The sequence below is a fragment of the Myotis yumanensis genome, unplaced genomic scaffold (genome assembly GCF_028538775.1).
Source record: "Myotis yumanensis isolate MYYU_CA2020_CCGP unplaced genomic scaffold, mMyoYum1.0.hap1 SCAF_4, whole genome shotgun sequence".
In the NCBI taxonomy this organism is placed as follows: Eukaryota; Metazoa; Chordata; class Mammalia; order Chiroptera; family Vespertilionidae; genus Myotis; species Myotis yumanensis.
This window is the reverse complement of record NW_027223755.1, coordinates 103,219,854-103,238,304: the sequence shown is the minus strand read 5'-3', so window position 1 is coordinate 103,238,304 and position 18,451 is coordinate 103,219,854. Positions and strand designations below refer to the sequence as shown.

General features: G+C 61.6%; 3 protein-coding genes across 3 annotated transcripts; 1 reads left to right on the top strand and 2 right to left on the bottom strand.

The window, feature by feature from the left end:
- The first annotated feature begins 1,141 nt into the window (after positions 1–1,141).
- SSTR5 (somatostatin receptor 5) lies at positions 1,142–2,221 on the top strand. The gene has a single exon (XM_070411614.1). The coding sequence runs from the start codon at positions 1,142–1,144 to the stop codon at positions 2,219–2,221; it is 1,080 nt and encodes a 359-aa protein (XP_070267715.1).
- A 7,446-nt stretch (positions 2,222–9,667) lies between these two features.
- LOC139008305 (complement C1q tumor necrosis factor-related protein 8-like) lies at positions 9,668–11,286 on the bottom strand. The gene is made up of 2 exons (XM_070411613.1): positions 11,082–11,286; positions 9,668–10,402 (listed from the first exon to the last, which is right to left on the bottom strand). The coding sequence occupies exons 1-2, from the start codon at positions 11,284–11,286 to the stop codon at positions 9,852–9,854; spliced, it is 756 nt and encodes a 251-aa protein (XP_070267714.1). The 3' UTR covers positions 9,668–9,851.
- A 5,546-nt stretch (positions 11,287–16,832) lies between these two features.
- Positions 16,833–18,451, bottom strand: LOC139008304 (complement C1q tumor necrosis factor-related protein 8-like). The gene is made up of 2 exons (XM_070411612.1): positions 18,247–18,451; positions 16,833–17,567 (listed from the first exon to the last, which is right to left on the bottom strand). Exons 1-2 carry the CDS (start codon positions 18,449–18,451, stop codon positions 17,017–17,019), a joined length of 756 nt encoding a protein of 251 aa, XP_070267713.1. The 3' UTR covers positions 16,833–17,016.

Genomic DNA, 18,451 nt, shown 5'->3' with positions numbered 1-18,451 from the left:
CCTGTTCATGCTCCCTGTCTCCTTTACACGCATGTGCCTTGCGCGCCCACACATGCATTTCCTCCTGCCCTGCGGCACAAGCTATCATTAGCGGTATTTACTAGTACTCTGTCCACTTTGTGTTCCCTATTTACAATGTGTGGGTAGGGGGGTGGGGTGGGGGGGGGGCGTTAGGGGGTCCGTTCTGCCTGCTCCAGCATGGCGGCCTCGGCCTGAGGCTGGGGAAATGCTGCCATTGCCGTGGAGGTGATGGGCCCACCGCAGAGCACGCGGAGTGTGTCCCTCGCGGCCGCGATGCTAGCACATTGTACAGCGGTTTCTCGGGTCATTTCCTTCGCAGAGTGACATCCGTGCCGCAGCGAGTGGGCTGGCTGGCAGCTGTGGGGGCAGGGAAACCAACTCCTCTTGGACCACGTGGCTGGGGCTCTGCCGCTGGTGGCACGCTTACCAGGGGACAGTGTTCCTGGGAGCCAGGTGGACGCTGGCAAAGCCTCTGCAGCCCGAGGTCTGGCTTCTCGGCCACAGGCGAGGCCTGGCTCCCTCCTGATGGTTGAGGAGGTCACCCAGAGTCCGGCTTTGGGGCCACGCAGGAGCGTAGGGCTCGGCAGGCGTTGCTGCACTTCCAGGTGGCACCGGTTGGGTGTGAGGGACTTGCCGTGCCCAGCCGTTGTCTGGGCCGGCTAATTACTCCCTCTGTCCCTGAGGAGGGTCCCTGAAAGTCCTTGAGGAGGTGACCCCTGCCATAGTCAGCCCCTTACCTGTGAGGTGGGTGGTGGTGCTGCTGCAGGGAGAGGGGCTGGCCTCAGACTGCGGGAACCACCCAGGGAGGTGGGGGGCGTAGGGGTGGTGAGGTCTCTGCGAGTCATTGCGGTATCATCGGACGACATGTCAATGTCTCCGCTCACGGCAGCTATCTCCCCGCTCCTTCCTCTCCGGGCTTGTTTTCCAAACAATTTGCTTAATGTGATTCCCAGCCAAGTTGAACATGAGTAATCGTGTTTACCCTTCGACATGGGGTAATCCTGCGCCTCCTGGGGCAGGCGGGCGGGGCCGGGGGGAGGAAGGGCCTGGCTGTCCGATTAATTGCCAGCATCCTTCCTTCTGCTCCTGCAGAGAGGACAGTCCCCTGCCCTTGGTGGCGATGGAGCCGCTGTTCCCCACCTCCAGACCAGCCGGCTGGAACACCTCAGCGGCCACCAGCGGCGGCGGGGAGAACGGGACGATGGCGGGGCCCGCATCCTCGCCGGGGGCCCGAGCGGTGGTGGTGCCGGTGCTCTACCTGCTGGTGTGCGTGGTGGGGCTGGGCGGCAACGCGCTGGTCATCTACGTGGTGCTGCGCCACGCCAAGATGAAGACCGTCACCAACATCTACATCCTCAACCTGGCGGTGGCCGACGTGCTCCTCATGCTGGGACTGCCCTTCCTGGCCACACAGAACGCCGTCTCCTACTGGCCCTTTGGCCCCGTGCTGTGCCGCCTGGTGATGACGCTGGACGGCATCAACCAGTTCACCAGCATCTTCTGCCTGACCATCATGAGCGTGGACCGCTACCTGGCCGTTGTGCACCCCATCCGCTCCACGCAGTGGCGCCGCCCACGGGTGGCCAAGCTGGCCAGCGCCGCGGTCTGGGCCTTCTCGCTGCTCATGTCTCTGCCCCTGGTGGTCTTCGCGGACATTCAGGAGGGCTGGGACACCTGCAACCTCAGCTGGCCGGAGCCCGTGGGCCTGTGGGGTGCCGTCTTCATCATCTACACGTCCGTCCTGGGCTTCTTCGGGCCGCTGCTGGTCATCTGCCTGTGCTACCTGCTCATCGTGGTGAAGGTGAAGGCGTCCGGCGTGCGCGTGGGCTCCACGCGACGGCGCTCGGAGCGCAAGGTGACACGCATGGTGGTGGTGGTGGTGCTGGTGTTCGTGGGCTGCTGGCTGCCCTTCTTCATCATCAACATCGTCAACCTGGCCATCGTCCTGCCCGAGGAGCCCGCCGCCGCGGGTGTCTACTTCTTCGTGGTCATCCTGTCCTACGCCAACAGCTGTGCCAACCCTGTGCTCTATGGCTTCCTCTCTGACAACTTCCGCCAGAGCTTCCGGAAGGTTCTGTGCTTCCGAAAGGGCTATGGCACCGAGGACGTGGATGCCACGGAGCCGCGGCCCGACAAGAGCAGCCGGCTACAGGAGGCCACGCTGGTCTCCAACGGGCTCATGCAGACCAGTAGGTTGTGAGGGGTGCTGATGGGCCAGGCCCGGCACCCCTGCCCTGCCCGGTCTGGGTTTCCTGCTGGGCCGAGCCCTTCCCTGAGATTTGGGGACCTGCTGAGGTGCTCCCCAGCAGCCTGAATACTCTCTGAGGCGTGAGGACAGCTGTCTGGAATGAGGCTGTGGGTGGTCCTGCCGTGACAAGCTGCCACTCCACCTGTCTGCTCTTGTTGGGCAAGCTGGGGTCACGGGGCCTTAGGGGGTGGGTGGCAGAGGCCCAGGGGTTCCAGGCAATAGTCAGGGCATCTCGACCCTCTGGTCCTGCCCCAGCCTGTGTCAGCCTCCCAGGCCAGGGGAGTAGTCATGAGTGTGAGAGGGTGACCACCCCCCCCAGCCTCCACCCTCTTGTCAGCCCAGTGCCACCCGGTCAGCCACCTGGTCAGCGTCAAGTGCTACACCATGAAATTAAAGACTCCGCTGTGCTGGTTCCTGGCTGTGCCCCTGGCTCCCAGCTCCTGGGAGCTTGTTGATGTTGGACATGGCAGGTGTGAAGAACAGAAGCTGCAAATGCCCCGGGCAGTGACAACGGGTGAGGGATGCCAGAGGAGACTCAGCAGCTGGCCCACCCCTGCTGCTGCACCTCCCTTCCTGCTACCCACAGTCCCCTGGGGGCAGCGAGGGGCGGAGCCATGGCTTCCATGGTGGGGTTGGTGGGGGGAAGGCAGCAAGTACTGAGGGAGAGGGAGGAGCCGAGGTTGGGGGTGGACTGTCAGCCCCAGGTTTCTGGGTTTGTGGGTGGGGGCACAGGTGTCCAGAGGGGCTCAGTGCAGGGGACCTAGGTCACTGGGAGAGGCTGTCCTGGGAGGGGCCAGTGAGGACATGGAACCTATAGCTCTCTCTCCTGCAGGGGCTTTGGGCTGGAGAGGGCGGGGGCGGGGGGGATGAAAGCAGAAGGGGAGAAATATCCAGACAGCAGTGCGGGGTGCGGCCTCTCAGTGCAAATAGCAGCCGGCCTAGAAAGGCTGTGTGGGTAGATGCAAATGCCAGCAAATGCCAGGCCCCTGAGGAATTCCGCATCCCCCAGACGAGAGTGGCCCCATCGACCCTCCAGAAGTACCAGCAATTCCCCCTACTCAGGCCCACAACGGGGTCTCAGAGCGGACTGCCCGAGCCTTGCTGGCGTCCTGGTGCCGTTGGCCTCTGTGCAAGGCTGGAAGGAAAAGGACCAGGGTACAGGGCTGACTCAACCAGCAGACCCCCTGCCAGTGCCACCTCACTCGAGCTTCTGTCAGCCCAGAGCAGGAACCCAACCTCAGGAGGGCACAAGGGGCAGGGGGAGCTGTGCTGGGCAGGGAAAGGCCAGACAGCACTGCTGGGCCTCCCCACCGACCCCTCGGATCCCAGACAGAGGCCAAACCCGGGAACACGGTGGTGTAATGAGGGCGCTGGTGTTTGACAACCACTCTCCTGAATAAATTAGAGAATAAAGGTTTGACTCTTTCCCAAAGCAAATATTGTGCCCGGAGCCAAGAAGCCAATGCAAATCAGAGCTCGTGGAGCGGAGGAGGCAGGACAGGGGTGGGCAAACACCAGCCAGAAGTGATCGGTGGGCACTTAGATGATGCCATCGTGGAAGGTGTAAACAATAGGGATTAAAAGAATTGATGGGCCTTTGCCTTGGGCTGGGCAGGGGCAGCCCCTCTCACTTCCTGGGAGGGGCAGGATCTGAATTTGGCCTCTAAGGATGGGGGCTGGGGGTCAGCTCCTTCTGTGGTTGTTGGGTGTGGGGACCTGGCTGCCGTGAGGGACCCAGGATGAGTCTCCCCGACTCCTGGGATCAGTTCCAAGGAGTGGGGGCGGCTCCTCCCTGTGGGGTCCACAGAGCCTGGGATTGGAATCACTGGCACCTGGTGGCCAAACCCACCATCACCCATTCTAGGGACCGGCATCCCGGGGAGGGGTGGGTGCCCCAGGAGAAACTGAGGCCAGCCCAACCTGCTGTCCCCACCCCATGATCAGGCCTCTCTGGGATCAAAATGACTCTGGGAGTGAGCAGATGGCTCGGAAATCTTGCCCAGATCAATTTCCCCCAATTGATTGAACTGCACGAGCTCCCTCCCAAGGCCATGCCAGCTGAGAGTACCATGTGGGGTGTACAGATGCCAGCAGCACCCTGATCTGTTCCTGCCTGGGGGGGGGGGGGGGGGTGAGTGTGTGTCTGTGTGTGTTTGTGCCTGGGCCCTGATGGACCCAGTGTGAGGAGCCTGTGGGATGTTCCAGGGGGCTCCGGGCAGCCTGTGGACCCCGGGTCTGTGGGAGTGAGGAGAGGCTTAGCTAGTGTGGACAGTTGCTGATGCCTGGGTGAGGGTGGGAATGAGGACCCTCCCCCAAGGCCTGCGAGGGGCAGAGCAGGAGTGCCTCAAGGGGAGCCTGAGCCCTGGGGGCCGGTGGGAGCCCTGCTGCCCTCCCACACCCAGCACAGGCTGTGGACAGAGCCACACTGCTTGCAGGTCCAGTCCCAGCCCTGAGTGGGGTGGGGGTGACACAGAGCACGTACCCTCTGGAGAGGGTGACCTGTTTTATGGGCTCTCTCTCTGCATCGATGGGTTTTATTGGCCAATGGGCTCCGGTGGCTTCCACAATGACCTTGCTCAGGAAATCCGGCTGCCTCGGGGGTGGGGCGCAGAGGCAGGAGGGCTGTTTGCCTGGCGGGGCTGGGCACAGGGTGGGCGTGTGGTGCGACGGCAGCATAGCCCCGCACGCAGAGCAGGTGTTGCATCCCCACCATGAGGGAAACCCAGGTCGATCTGCCCTGTGGTTAACCGAGGTTGCACTCCCGGCCCAACCCCTATCAGCAGGAGCTATGTTGGGGTGCCTGAGTGGGGTCCTGGGCAGAACAACAAGCGGAGGAAGGGGAGACATCAGGAAGGACTTGCCACAGGAACCTGGGGCCACGGAGATCAGTAATGCCTTGGGGGGTGCCCTAGCGACTGAAAGATACTGATCAGGGCTCCCGCAGAACCGTGGAGCCCAGGGCTGGATGGAGGTGAGGACCTGGAGAGACAGCTGGATCCATGACCCACCAGCCCTCCTCCACCTTGGCTGCTGGGGTAGAGGGGTCCTCCCCAAGTCCCCCCCCACCTCCTCTCCATCAGGCCCAAGGGCACTGTCCTGCCCTGTATAGACGGGCCGATGCCATCCCCCAGCTCCTGAGGGCTGGTCCAGCTACCACAGCTCTGAAAGGTGTTTGTTGAATGAATAACTGACATTGAATGATGGGGTCTCTGCCCAGATGGGGACCTTACCTTGAGGGTCCTAGACTGCCCAGGAGCCTGAGGGGGTGCCCCCTGCCCCTCCCTGTCCTGGGACACTCATGCCACTCCAGGCACCTTGCTCCCCCTGTGCCAGGCCCTTCTTCTCCCCTCCTTCAGGCTATGTGTCTGGAGATGAGGTGGCAGCTATGCATTTGCCAGATTTGTGCTGGTGGAGGTCTGAGGGCACCATTTGGGCACCTGGATGGGTCCCAAAGTTGGGGGGGCAGGGGCTCCACCTGAGCAAACCTCCCTCCCATGACCCCTGCCTTGGGGGAGATCAGAGGATCTCTTCCTTGATATTTGGGGGAGGGGTTATGGGGGACTGCTAATGGGGGTCCCAGGTTTCTTTGGGGATCATGAGAATATTCTAGACATAGATAGAGCTGGTAGTTGCACAACACTGTGAAAGTGCAAAATGCCATTAAATTGTTCACTTTAAAATGGTAACTTTTATTATATGAATTTCACCTAAATTTTGTAAATGGATGTTTTATTGGAATTCTGCTAAACGAAGAGACCTAATCTGGGTAATTGGCTCCCAGACAGGATCCTGTCTCTTAGGAGCTCGCCGGGCTGTCCCGGAATTCGAGTGTTTTTCCGGCTTTTTTCCCACGGCGCATGCATGTCATTCCTGATTTCCACCGAAGCACACCATGGGGGCTGCCCGCTTGTTGTTCTGATTGGGGTCAACTCCTCGTTCGTCTTCTAAGTGTCAGGGCAGCTGGGCCTGTTGACCTTTGTGTCTCTGCGCCCTTCATCACTTTGCAGAGATGGTGACCTTGACCCCTCCGGCCCTCACCCGGCCCCCAGTTCTCAGTCCTTTTTTTATTTGTTTGTTTGTTTGTTTTGTAGTAAATAAACCTGGAGGCTGTGGGGTGCCGCAGGCACTGCCTTCTCATCCTAGACTCACGGGCAGTGCCCTCTGGCAGGTTCCCTGACAAGTACTGAGGCTCTCGGTGGGGTCTTGGCCTCGCTCGGGACACGCCTCCACACCCCCCGGGTCTCTGAGGACGTGGTCGCTTTCGCACTTGGAGGTTGTCAGGTGCCCTTCCTCGCCTGACCTACTCTGCCCTCCTGCGTCAGCAGCGGAGCAGGGCCTGTCCCTCAACGCTCGGCCCGGATGCCCCAGTGTCCACCTGTCCGGCTGCTCTAACAGCCGGGTTCACGCCATGAAGTTAAAAGGAGGTAGTGTGGCTGCCAGGCCTGCAGACTTCTCCTGCCCCGCAATGGCTGCTCGTGGCCCTGCCTCTACACCCCACCTCTGTGCTCTGGGGGCCCCGACATGGCCCTCAGCAGGCGGCTGGAGAGAACACAGGCTTCGTTTGCAGCTGGCAGACAGGGGCTTCCCTCCAGGCCCCTCCTGGCTAGGCTGGCTCCCAACACACAGGGGGTCTGGGGTTCCTGGTCAGGGTGGGAGGGGAGTGCAGGTGCCAGGAGGCCTGAGGGAGGCGGGATCCTTCCAATCCCCCCACAGGCCCCCATTCCTGCTCAGGCACCTTTATCTCACAGCAGAACCCTGTCTGCCACCCTGTCCCCCATGAGTACTCGCTCCTGATGTGCTCACAGGTTGCCAAGCACCCTGGGCGTTTCCGGCTATTCCAGCCATAAAAGGACACAAAGTTCAACCTGAGGCTCGGGCAACTTCGCACCCCGGGGCGCCGCAGCCCCGGCAGCCCCTCCTGTCTGTAGTGGGGCCATAGCTTCAGCAGCCCATGACGTTCTGCCCTTCATCCTTGATTGTAAGAATCCCCCCCCCAACCCCCCAATTTTGCTGTACCATGTACCATGGCAGGGTCTGGTCCAGCCTTGGGTTCCCAGGCCAGGGTCCCCTTTGAGCCCCTTGAGGTGCTGGGTCTCCAGGCACAGGCACTTGTCTGTCCTGACCTCTGTATCTGTGACTTTTCAAGGCAGGGTCCTGTTTTGTCTGAACCCAGGACCCAGTGCGGGGCCCGGACTGGCACTAAGGGTCTGGAGTCACTGCCCCACCCAGGTCTGCTTCCTTATGGAGCTGGAGGGACTGAATGTGGGGACCCCAGGAGCCCCTGCCCTCCTCACCCATCAGTAGGCCAGAAGGGACACATGGGGCAGGCCCCCTGGTGTGCTGAGGGGGGCCCGCTGCTCCGGAGGCTGCAGGCCCGGGCTTCGGGGTGGGGGGTGGGGGATGGGGGGGGTGGGGGGCGGCTGGCAGGGAGCCCTCCACTTTCAGACAGGCCTTGCATGGACAGCAAAGGGGCCCCTCCTCTCGCTCATCCTCTGTCCAGGCCACTCTTAGGGGGGACAGTCCAGCCGATAGAGTGCCAGTTCCCAGCGCCGCATACACCTGGGGGTTCTGCAGACCCCTGCCGGCCTCCGTTTCCCTACTTGTCTAGCCTTTGTGACCCCGTCCCTCCCTCAGCGCTCCCCCCAGTGGTGGGGAGGTTCCTGGTCAGCCTCAGCTGGAGGTTGATGTTCCTGTGGGATAACGGAGCTCCTTGGTGGCAGGGGAGGGCCGCCGTGTTCCCACACATCCCCTCCCCAGAGCAGGGGCAGGAGGTGCCTGTTTATAAAAGGGACGAGGGGTCCTCAGCCTCTTCTTGCCTCCCCGCCCCCATCAGCTGATCATTGTCCTGACAAGGTTCTCCAGCCCCAGGGCCAGATGGATGTGGGGTTCACCTCATGATGGGCTGGGGTCCTGATGGGAGGGGTGTAGGGAGAGGAGAACCAGCCAGGCTGCGCCCCAAAGGTGGATGAGGACTGAGGGAGGCCTGTGCCCGCCCAGCAGCCAAGAGGCCCCAGGCCACCTGGCAGGCAGCCTGCTCCTAGTGCACCCTTGGGAGAGAGGGCCCTGGGGCTCTCAGCGGCCACCTCCTACCGCCTCCTGTAGCCCAGCTGGTGTCCTCAGAGCCTCCTTCTATGAGGCCCCGGCATCTCCTGCTCAGCCGGCCAGCCTGCAACTCCAGCCACCTCCACGTAGCTCAGGACCTCAGCCAGCTCACCAGGCTCTGGTGATTCCAGACGCTGCTCCTGCCAGGGCCCTGGAGGCCTCATTCCCCCAGAATCCTTGCTCAGGAGGAAGCAGCCACGGGAGGAGACGCCAGGGAAGGCCCCAGGGAGGAGGCAGCAGTGATGGGGTCAGGGGGCTGGGCAGAAGGTTCTGCGTGGCCAGGGGGACACATGGCAGGAGAGAAACAGACTCAGAGGGGCTATAAGGTGGGGCAGCCTCATGGCTCCAACCTGGGGGATGGATGGAGGCCTTCTGTTCCCCTCTGCCAGTGGTCGGCAAACTCATTAGTCAACAGAGCCAAATATCAACAGTACAACGATTGAAATTTCTTTAGAGAGCCAAATTTTTTAAACTTAAACTATATAGGTAGGTACATTGTTATTAACTTAATTAGGGTACTCCTAAGGCTTAGGAAGAGCCACACTCAAGGGGCCAAAGAGCTGCAGTTTGCCGACCACTGGCCTTGTGGCTCTTTGGCCCCTTGAGTGTGGCTCTTCCACAAAATACCACGTGCGGGCGCGCATGTACAGTGCGATTGAAACTTCGTGGCCCATGCGCAGAAGTCGGTATTTTGTGGAAGAGCCACACTCAAGGGGCCAAAGAGCCGCATGTGGCTCTCGAGCCGAAGTTTGCTGACCACTGCCCTAGGCCCATGCCTGCAGGGAGTGGGGTGTGACTGCTCCATCACTGCCCCATCCCAACTTCAGCCACATCTAAGGGTGAGGGGTGGGGCTCCCTGGGCTCCTGCAGGCCCTGGTACACCTCGAGGTGTGGTCTTCCTCCACCATCCAGCTCATTCCAGACAAACGAGGGGATGCCGGGAACCCCAGAAAATCAGCTCACCAGACGTGGACTGCTGTTCACCCGAGGGCATGACTCTCACTCCCACCCAAATTGCCACCCTCTAACACCATGGAATTTAGCATGTTTCCTGCTAGAATCAGCTCAGAGAAGGCTGACGTCTGCATTTGCTCTCTGGACTCCCCTGTGTCCAGCCCGGTACCCAGTCGGTGTTTTACGAATGTCTCCAAGGCAGTGGTGCTGGCACAGCCTTTAATAAGCAAAATATCGTTTGACCAGGAGGCAAACGCCACAGCATGTAGAGACGCCCTCCCCACCCTGCCCAACACCCACTCCCACAGTCTCCATCTCAATTTCTCAGTGTGAACACTTGGTTGTCCCCACCCCCACCAGGCCAGGCCCCCAGACCTGTCTTGCTCCTGCCACACCCCTCAGCTCAGCGTCTGCTGCAACTGGTGTTCAATCACTACACAGTCATGGCGCAAACATACTGGCATCCACCTCGGCTGCGAGGGCGAGGTCAGGCTCGGGGGGTCTGGGGAGTGAGTGCCATCAAGCGCTAGAGCTCAGTGGCAGGCTTGACCAGGTGGCCGCTGAAGGTGATGTAGAGGTCCCCGTGCTCGCCGTAGATGGCGTTGTCTTGGTCATGCTTGAACATGCGCACCCAGGCGGTGTCCCCGGCGGCCAGCGGCAGCAGCAGGCTCTGGGTCTGCATGACGCTGCGCTCGCTTGGCTGCGCGTACAGCACGGCCGTGGCCTGCTGGTTGCACATGATGTGCAGGTAGGTTTCCTTGTAATTCCAGGTGTGCACGGTGAGGCTCAGGAAGTACACACCAGGCACAGTGCAGAGGAAGCGGCCCGACGCCAGGTCGAAGGCGCCATCCAGGTTCACCAGCTCCGTGTCAAAGGGCACAGCCTGGAAGGCATCGGTGCTGTGCAGCCCCGCGCGCCGACCGACCGAGAAGGCTGCGTAGGCACGCTGGCATGGGGCGCCCGGCAGCCCCACCTGCCCCTTCTGGCCCTTGTGGCCCCGGAGACCCGGGGAGCCTGGTGGGCCCTCCTTCCCGCTCCTGCCGGAGCGGCCTCTGACCCCTGTCTCACCCTTCTCACCTGCAGGGGAGCAAGCAGAAGCCTCTGGTCAAGGCTTGGGGCCCATTTGCTGGCCACGTGGCCTAGTGGGTGACCTCACTTCCCCGAACCTCAGCCTCCTGATCGTACGATGGGTGTTAACCCACCGCTCACACCGGGCAATGAGAGGCCACATCCCAAAGTTGTGGCTGTGCTCGGGCCTGTCCAGATGATCACTTGGGGGCGGAGGGACAGTGGGAATGACGGGGGTCCAGGCAGCTGAACTGGGCTTTGAAAGATGAGGAGGCTGGGAAATTGGTACCCAAGTCCAACCTGCTGGTGGCCTGCTGTCCACCCCAGGAGGAGGCCCTCTTGAGCTCAGTCTCTCTTGCCTTCTCCCAAGGGGGCCCCAGCCCTCCCACCCCCGCCTCCCGTGGGTGCTGGGCCGGGAGGGCCCATGCAGAGTGGGTGAGCAAACTGAAGGGAACCTCAGTTTCCCCTCCCTGCACAGCCCCTCTCCAAGCACCTTGCTTCCCGCTTGAGGAGTGGCTGGGGCTGACAACCTTTACAAGGTTCCCACCTGGGCCCCAGGTGCCTTCCCAGAACCACTCTGCTCAATCAGGGCCTCAGAGCTCTGTCCTGCCCCTTCATTCCTCTGCCCCAGGGTGGTGTCCCTGTGCGGGCAGGGACCAGGGTGGGGCCACCTCTCTGTGACACTCACCTTTGAGGATTGAGATGTCGATGGTGGGCCGCACGTGGGGCAGCGGCACCCACTTCTCCCCCTCACCCTCAGGGGTGTATGAGCCGGGGGCAGCTGGGGGCCAGGCCGGGCGGCAGCAGTGCACACATGGCCGATGGGGCGGCCCCAGCCTGGGCCAGGCCCCTGCAGGCAGCGCCAGGAGGAGCAGAAGGCCAGGGGCTGCCATCTGGGCTGGAGCCTAGGAGAGGGGAGAGGTGGGGAGGGCATCTGAGAAAGAGATACTCAGTTGAGCCCCCAGACCCCACAGCAGCCGGCTGTGCCCCCTTGTCTGGGGAGCCAGCAGATGGGATCTGAGGGGTACACAGTTGGGGCCCTTGAGATGCCACAGTGGGCAGGGCCAGAGCCTCCTCCTGTACCCGACAGAGGCCTGGCATGCCTTCCTCAGATTCTTAGCCCCTGCCCCTGACAGACATCATTCATAGATCCCCACACTCTTTCACCCAGACCTGGATGTGTCTGTGTGTGTTTGTGCCTGGGCCCTGATGGACCCAGTGTGAGGAGCCTGTGGGATGTTCCAGGGGGCTCCGGGCAGCCTGTGGACCCCGGGTCTGTGGGAGTGAGGAGAGGCTTAGCTAGTGTGGACAGTTGCTGATGCCTGGGTGAGGGTGGGAATGAGGACCCTCCCCCAAGGCCTGCGAGGGGCAGAGCAGGAGTGCCTCAAGGGGAGCCTGAGCCCTGGGGGCCGGTGGGAGCCCTGCTGCCCTCCCACACCCAGCACAGGCTGTGGACAGAGCCACACTGCTTGCAGGTCCAGTCCCAGCCCTGAGTGGGGTGGGGGTGACACAGAGCACGTACCCTCTGGAGAGGGTGACCTGTTTTATGGGCTCTCTCTCTGCATCGATGGGTTTTATTGGCCAATGGGCTCCGGTGGCTTCCACAATGACCTTGCTCAGGAAATCCGGCTGCCTCGGGGGTGGGGCGCAGAGGCAGGAGGGCTGTTTGCCTGGCGGGGCTGGGCACAGGGTGGGCGTGTGGTGCGACGGCAGCATAGCCCCGCACGCAGAGCAGGTGTTGCATCCCCACCATGAGGGAAACCCAGGTCGATCTGCCCTGTGGTTAACCGAGGTTGCACTCCCGGCCCAACCCCTATCAGCAGGAGCTATGTTGGGGTGCCTGAGTGGGGTCCTGGGCAGAACAACAAGCGGAGGAAGGGGAGACATCAGGAAGGACTTGCCACAGGAACCTGGGGCCACGGAGATCAGTAATGCCTTGGGGGGTGCCCTAGCGACTGAAAGATACTGATCAGGGCTCCCGCAGAACCGTGGAGCCCAGGGCTGGATGGAGGTGAGGACCTGGAGAGACAGCTGGATCCATGACCCACCAGCCCTCCTCCACCTTGGCTGCTGGGGTAGAGGGGTCCTCCCCAAGTCCCCCCCCACCTCCTCTCCATCAGGCCCAAGGGCACTGTCCTGCCCTGTATAGACGGGCCGATGCCATCCCCCAGCTCCTGAGGGCTGGTCCAGCTACCACAGCTCTGAAAGGTGTTTGTTGAATGAATAACTGACATTGAATGATGGGGTCTCTGCCCAGATGGGGACCTTACCTTGAGGGTCCTAGACTGCCCAGGAGCCTGAGGGGGTGCCCCCTGCCCCTCCCTGTCCTGGGACACTCATGCCACTCCAGGCACCTTGCTCCCCCTGTGCCAGGCCCTTCTTCTCCCCTCCTTCAGGCTATGTGTCTGGAGATGAGGTGGCAGCTATGCATTTGCCAGATTTGTGCTGGTGGAGGTCTGAGGGCACCATTTGGGCACCTGGATGGGTCCCAAAGTTGGGGGGGCAGGGGCTCCACCTGAGCAAACCTCCCTCCCATGACCCCTGCCTTGGGGGAGATCAGAGGATCTCTTCCTTGATATTTGGGGGAGGGGTTATGGGGGACTGCTAATGGGGGTCCCAGGTTTCTTTGGGGATCATGAGAATATTCTAGACATAGATAGAGCTGGTAGTTGCACAACACTGTGAAAGTGCAAAATGCCATTAAATTGTTCACTTTAAAATGGTAACTTTTATTATATGAATTTCACCTAAATTTTGTAAATGGATGTTTTATTGGAATTCTGCTAAACGAAGAGACCTAATCTGGGTAATTGGCTCCCAGACAGGATCCTGTCTCTTAGGAGCTCGCCGGGCTGTCCCGGAATTCGAGTGTTTTTCCGGCTTTTTTCCCACGGCGCATGCATGTCATTCCTGATTTCCACCGAAGCACACCATGGGGGCTGCCCGCTTGTTGTTCTGATTGGGGTCAACTCCTCGTTCGTCTTCTAAGTGTCAGGGCAGCTGGGCCTGTTGACCTTTGTGTCTCTGCGCCCTTCATCACTTTGCAGAGATGGTGACCTTGACCCCTCCGGCCCTCACCCGGCCCCCAGTTCTCAGTCCTTTTTTTATTTGTTTGTTTGTTTGTTTTGTAGTAAATAAACCTGGAGGCTGTGGGGTGCCGCAGGCACTGCCTTCTCATCCTAGACTCACGGGCAGTGCCCTCTGGCAGGTTCCCTGACAAGTACTGAGGCTCTCGGTGGGGTCTTGGCCTCGCTCGGGACACGCCTCCACACCCCCCGGGTCTCTGAGGACGTGGTCGCTTTCGCACTTGGAGGTTGTCAGGTGCCCTTCCTCGCCTGACCTACTCTGCCCTCCTGCGTCAGCAGCGGAGCAGGGCCTGTCCCTCAACGCTCGGCCCGGATGCCCCAGTGTCCACCTGTCCGGCTGCTCTAACAGCCGGGTTCACGCCATGAAGTTAAAAGGAGGTAGTGTGGCTGCCAGGCCTGCAGACTTCTCCTGCCCCGCAATGGCTGCTCGTGGCCCTGCCTCTACACCCCACCTCTGTGCTCTGGGGGCCCCGACATGGCCCTCAGCAGGCGGCTGGAGAGAACACAGGCTTCGTTTGCAGCTGGCAGACAGGGGCTTCCCTCCAGGCCCCTCCTGGCTAGGCTGGCTCCCAACACACAGGGGGTCTGGGGTTCCTGGTCAGGGTGGGAGGGGAGTGCAGGTGCCAGGAGGCCTGAGGGAGGCGGGATCCTTCCAATCCCCCCACAGGCCCCCATTCCTGCTCAGGCACCTTTATCTCACAGCAGAACCCTGTCTGCCACCCTGTCCCCCATGAGTACTCGCTCCTGATGTGCTCACAGGTTGCCAAGCACCCTGGGCGTTTCCGGCTATTCCAGCCATAAAAGGACACAAAGTTCAACCTGAGGCTCGGGCAACTTCGCACCCCGGGGCGCCGCAGCCCCGGCAGCCCCTCCTGTCTGTAGTGGGGCCATAGCTTCAGCAGCCCATGACGTTCTGCCCTTCATCCTTGATTGTAAGAATCCCCCCCCCAACCCCCCAATTTTGCTGTACCATGTACCATGGCAGGGTCTGGTCCAGCCTTGGGTTCCCAGGCCAGGGTCCCCTTTGAGCCCCTTGAGGTGCTGGGTCTCCAGGCACAGGCACTTGTCTGTCCTGACCTCTGTATCTGTGACTTTTCAAGGCAGGGTCCTGTTTTGTCTGAACCCAGGACCCAGTGCGGGGCCCGGACTGGCACTAAGGGTCTGGAGTCACTGCCCCACCCAGGTCTGCTTCCTTATGGAGCTGGAGGGACTGAATGTGGGGACCCCAGGAGCCCCTGCCCTCCTCACCCATCAGTAGGCCAGAAGGGACACATGGGGCAGGCCCCCTGGTGTGCTGAGGGGGGCCCGCTGCTCCGGAGGCTGCAGGCCCGGGCTTCGGGGTGGGGGGTGGGGGATGGGGGGGGGTGGGGGGCGGCTGGCAGGGAGCCCTCCACTTTCAGACAGGCCTTGCATGGACAGCAAAGGGGCCCCTCCTCTCGCTCATCCTCTGTCCAGGCCACTCTTAGGGGGGACAGTCCAGCCGATAGAGTGCCAGTTCCCAGCGCCGCATACACCTGGGGGTTCTGCAGACCCCTGCCGGCCTCCGTTTCCCTACTTGTCTAGCCTTTGTGACCCCGTCCCTCCCTCAGCGCTCCCCCCAGTGGTGGGGAGGTTCCTGGTCAGCCTCAGCTGGAGGTTGATGTTCCTGTGGGATAACGGAGCTCCTTGGTGGCAGGGGAGGGCCGCCGTGTTCCCACACATCCCCTCCCCAGAGCAGGGGCAGGAGGTGCCTGTTTATAAAAGGGACGAGGGGTCCTCAGCCTCTTCTTGCCTCCCCGCCCCCATCAGCTGATCATTGTCCTGACAAGGTTCTCCAGCCCCAGGGCCAGATGGATGTGGGGTTCACCTCATGATGGGCTGGGGTCCTGATGGGAGGGGTGTAGGGAGAGGAGAACCAGCCAGGCTGCGCCCCAAAGGTGGATGAGGACTGAGGGAGGCCTGTGCCCGCCCAGCAGCCAAGAGGCCCCAGGCCACCTGGCAGGCAGCCTGCTCCTAGTGCACCCTTGGGAGAGAGGGCCCTGGGGCTCTCAGCGGCCACCTCCTACCGCCTCCTGTAGCCCAGCTGGTGTCCTCAGAGCCTCCTTCTATGAGGCCCCGGCATCTCCTGCTCAGCCGGCCAGCCTGCAACTCCAGCCACCTCCACGTAGCTCAGGACCTCAGCCAGCTCACCAGGCTCTGGTGATTCCAGACGCTGCTCCTGCCAGGGCCCTGGAGGCCTCATTCCCCCAGAATCCTTGCTCAGGAGGAAGCAGCCACGGGAGGAGACGCCAGGGAAGGCCCCAGGGAGGAGGCAGCAGTGATGGGGTCAGGGGGCTGGGCAGAAGGTTCTGCGTGGCCAGGGGGACACATGGCAGGAGAGAAACAGACTCAGAGGGGCTATAAGGTGGGGCAGCCTCATGGCTCCAACCTGGGGGATGGATGGAGGCCTTCTGTTCCCCTCTGCCAGTGGTCGGCAAACTCATTAGTCAACAGAGCCAAATATCAACAGTACAACGATTGAAATTTCTTTAGAGAGCCAAATTTTTTAAACTTAAACTATATAGGTAGGTACATTGTTATTAACTTAATTAGGGTACTCCTAAGGCTTAGGAAGAGCCACACTCAAGGGGCCAAAGAGCTGCAGTTTGCCGACCACTGGCCTTGTGGCTCTTTGGCCCCTTGAGTGTGGCTCTTCCACAAAATACCACGTGCGGGCGCGCATGTACAGTGCGATTGAAACTTCGTGGCCCATGCGCAGAAGTCGGTATTTTGTGGAAGAGCCACACTCAAGGGGCCAAAGAGCCGCATGTGGCTCTCGAGCCGAAGTTTGCTGACCACTGCCCTAGGCCCATGCCTGCAGGGAGTGGGGTGTGACTGCTCCATCACTGCCCCATCCCAACTTCAGCCACATCTAAGGGTGAGGGGTGGGGCTCCCTGGGCTCCTGCAGGCCCTGGTACACCTCGAGGTGTGGTCTTCCTCCACCATCCAGCTCATTCCAGACAAACGAGGGGATGCCGGGAACCCCAGAAAATCAGCTCACCAGACGTGGACTGCTGTTCACCCGAGGGCATGACTCTCACTCCCACCCAAATTGCCACCCTCTAACACCATGGAATTTAGCATGTTTCCTGCTAGAATCAGCTCAGAGAAGGCTGACGTCTGCATTTGCTCTCTGGACTCCCCTGTGTCCAGCCCGGTACCCAGTCGGTGTTTTACGAATGTCTCCAAGGCAGTGGTGCTGGCACAGCCTTTAATAAGCAAAATATCGTTTGACCAGGAGGCAAACGCCACAGCATGTAGAGACGCCCTCCCCACCCTGCCCAACACCCACTCCCACAGTCTCCATCTCAATTTCTCAGTGTGAACACTTGGTTGTCCCCACCCCCACCAGGCCAGGCCCCCAGACCTGTCTTGCTCCTGCCACACCCCTCAGCTCAGCGTCTGCTGCAACTGGTGTTCAATCACTACACAGTCATGGCGCAAACATACTGGCATCCACCTCGGCTGCGAGGGCGAGGTCAGGCTCGGGGGGTCTGGGGAGTGAGTGCCATCAAGCGCTAGAGCTCAGTGGCAGGCTTGACCAGGTGGCCGCTGAAGGTGATGTAGAGGTCCCCGTGCTCGCCGTAGATGGCGTTGTCTTGGTCATGCTTGAACATGCGCACCCAGGCGGTGTCCCCGGCGGCCAGCGGCAGCAGCAGGCTCTGGGTCTGCATGACGCTGCGCTCGCTTGGCTGCGCGTACAGCACGGCCGTGGCCTGCTGGTTGCACATGATGTGCAGGTAGGTTTCCTTGTAATTCCAGGTGTGCACGGTGAGGCTCAGGAAGTACACACCAGGCACAGTGCAGAGGAAGCGGCCCGACGCCAGGTCGAAGGCGCCATCCAGGTTCACCAGCTCCGTGTCAAAGGGCACAGCCTGGAAGGCATCGGTGCTGTGCAGCCCCGCGCGCCGACCGACCGAGAAGGCTGCGTAGGCACGCTGGCATGGGGCGCCCGGCAGCCCCACCTGCCCCTTCTGGCCCTTGTGGCCCCGGAGACCCGGGGAGCCTGGTGGGCCCTCCTTCCCGCTCCTGCCGGAGCGGCCTCTGACCCCTGTCTCACCCTTCTCACCTGCAGGGGAGCAAGCAGAAGCCTCTGGTCAAGGCTTGGGGCCCATTTGCTGGCCACGTGGCCTAGTGGGTGACCTCACTTCCCCGAACCTCAGCCTCCTGATCGTACGATGGGTGTTAACCCACCGCTCACACCGGGCAATGAGAGGCCACATCCCAAAGTTGTGGCTGTGCTCGGGCCTGTCCAGATGATCACTTGGGGGCGGAGGGACAGTGGGAATGACGGGGGTCCAGGCAGCTGAACTGGGCTTTGAAAGATGAGGAGGCTGGGAAATTGGTACCCAAGTCCAACCTGCTGGTGGCCTGCTGTCCACCCCAGGAGGAGGCCCTCTTGAGCTCAGTCTCTCTTGCCTTCTCCCAAGGGGGCCCCAGCCCTCCCACCCCCGCCTCCCGTGGGTGCTGGGCCGGGAGGGCCCATGCAGAGTGGGTGAGCAAACTGAAGGGAACCTCAGTTTCCCCTCCCTGCACAGCCCCTCTCCAAGCACCTTGCTTCCCGCTTGAGGAGTGGCTGGGGCTGACAACCTTTACAAGGTTCCCACCTGGGCCCCAGGTGCCTTCCCAGAACCACTCTGCTCAATCAGGGCCTCAGAGCTCTGTCCTGCCCCTTCATTCCTCTGCCCCAGGGTGGTGTCCCTGTGCGGGCAGGGACCAGGGTGGGGCCACCTCTCTGTGACACTCACCTTTGAGGATTGAGATGTCGATGGTGGGCCGCACGTGGGGCAGCGGCACCCACTTCTCCCCCTCACCCTCAGGGGTGTATGAGCCGGGGGCAGCTGGGGGCCAGGCCGGGCGGCAGCAGTGCACACATGGCCGATGGGGCGGCCCCAGCCTGGGCCAGGCCCCTGCAGGCAGCGCCAGGAGGAGCAGAAGGCCAGGGGCTGCCAT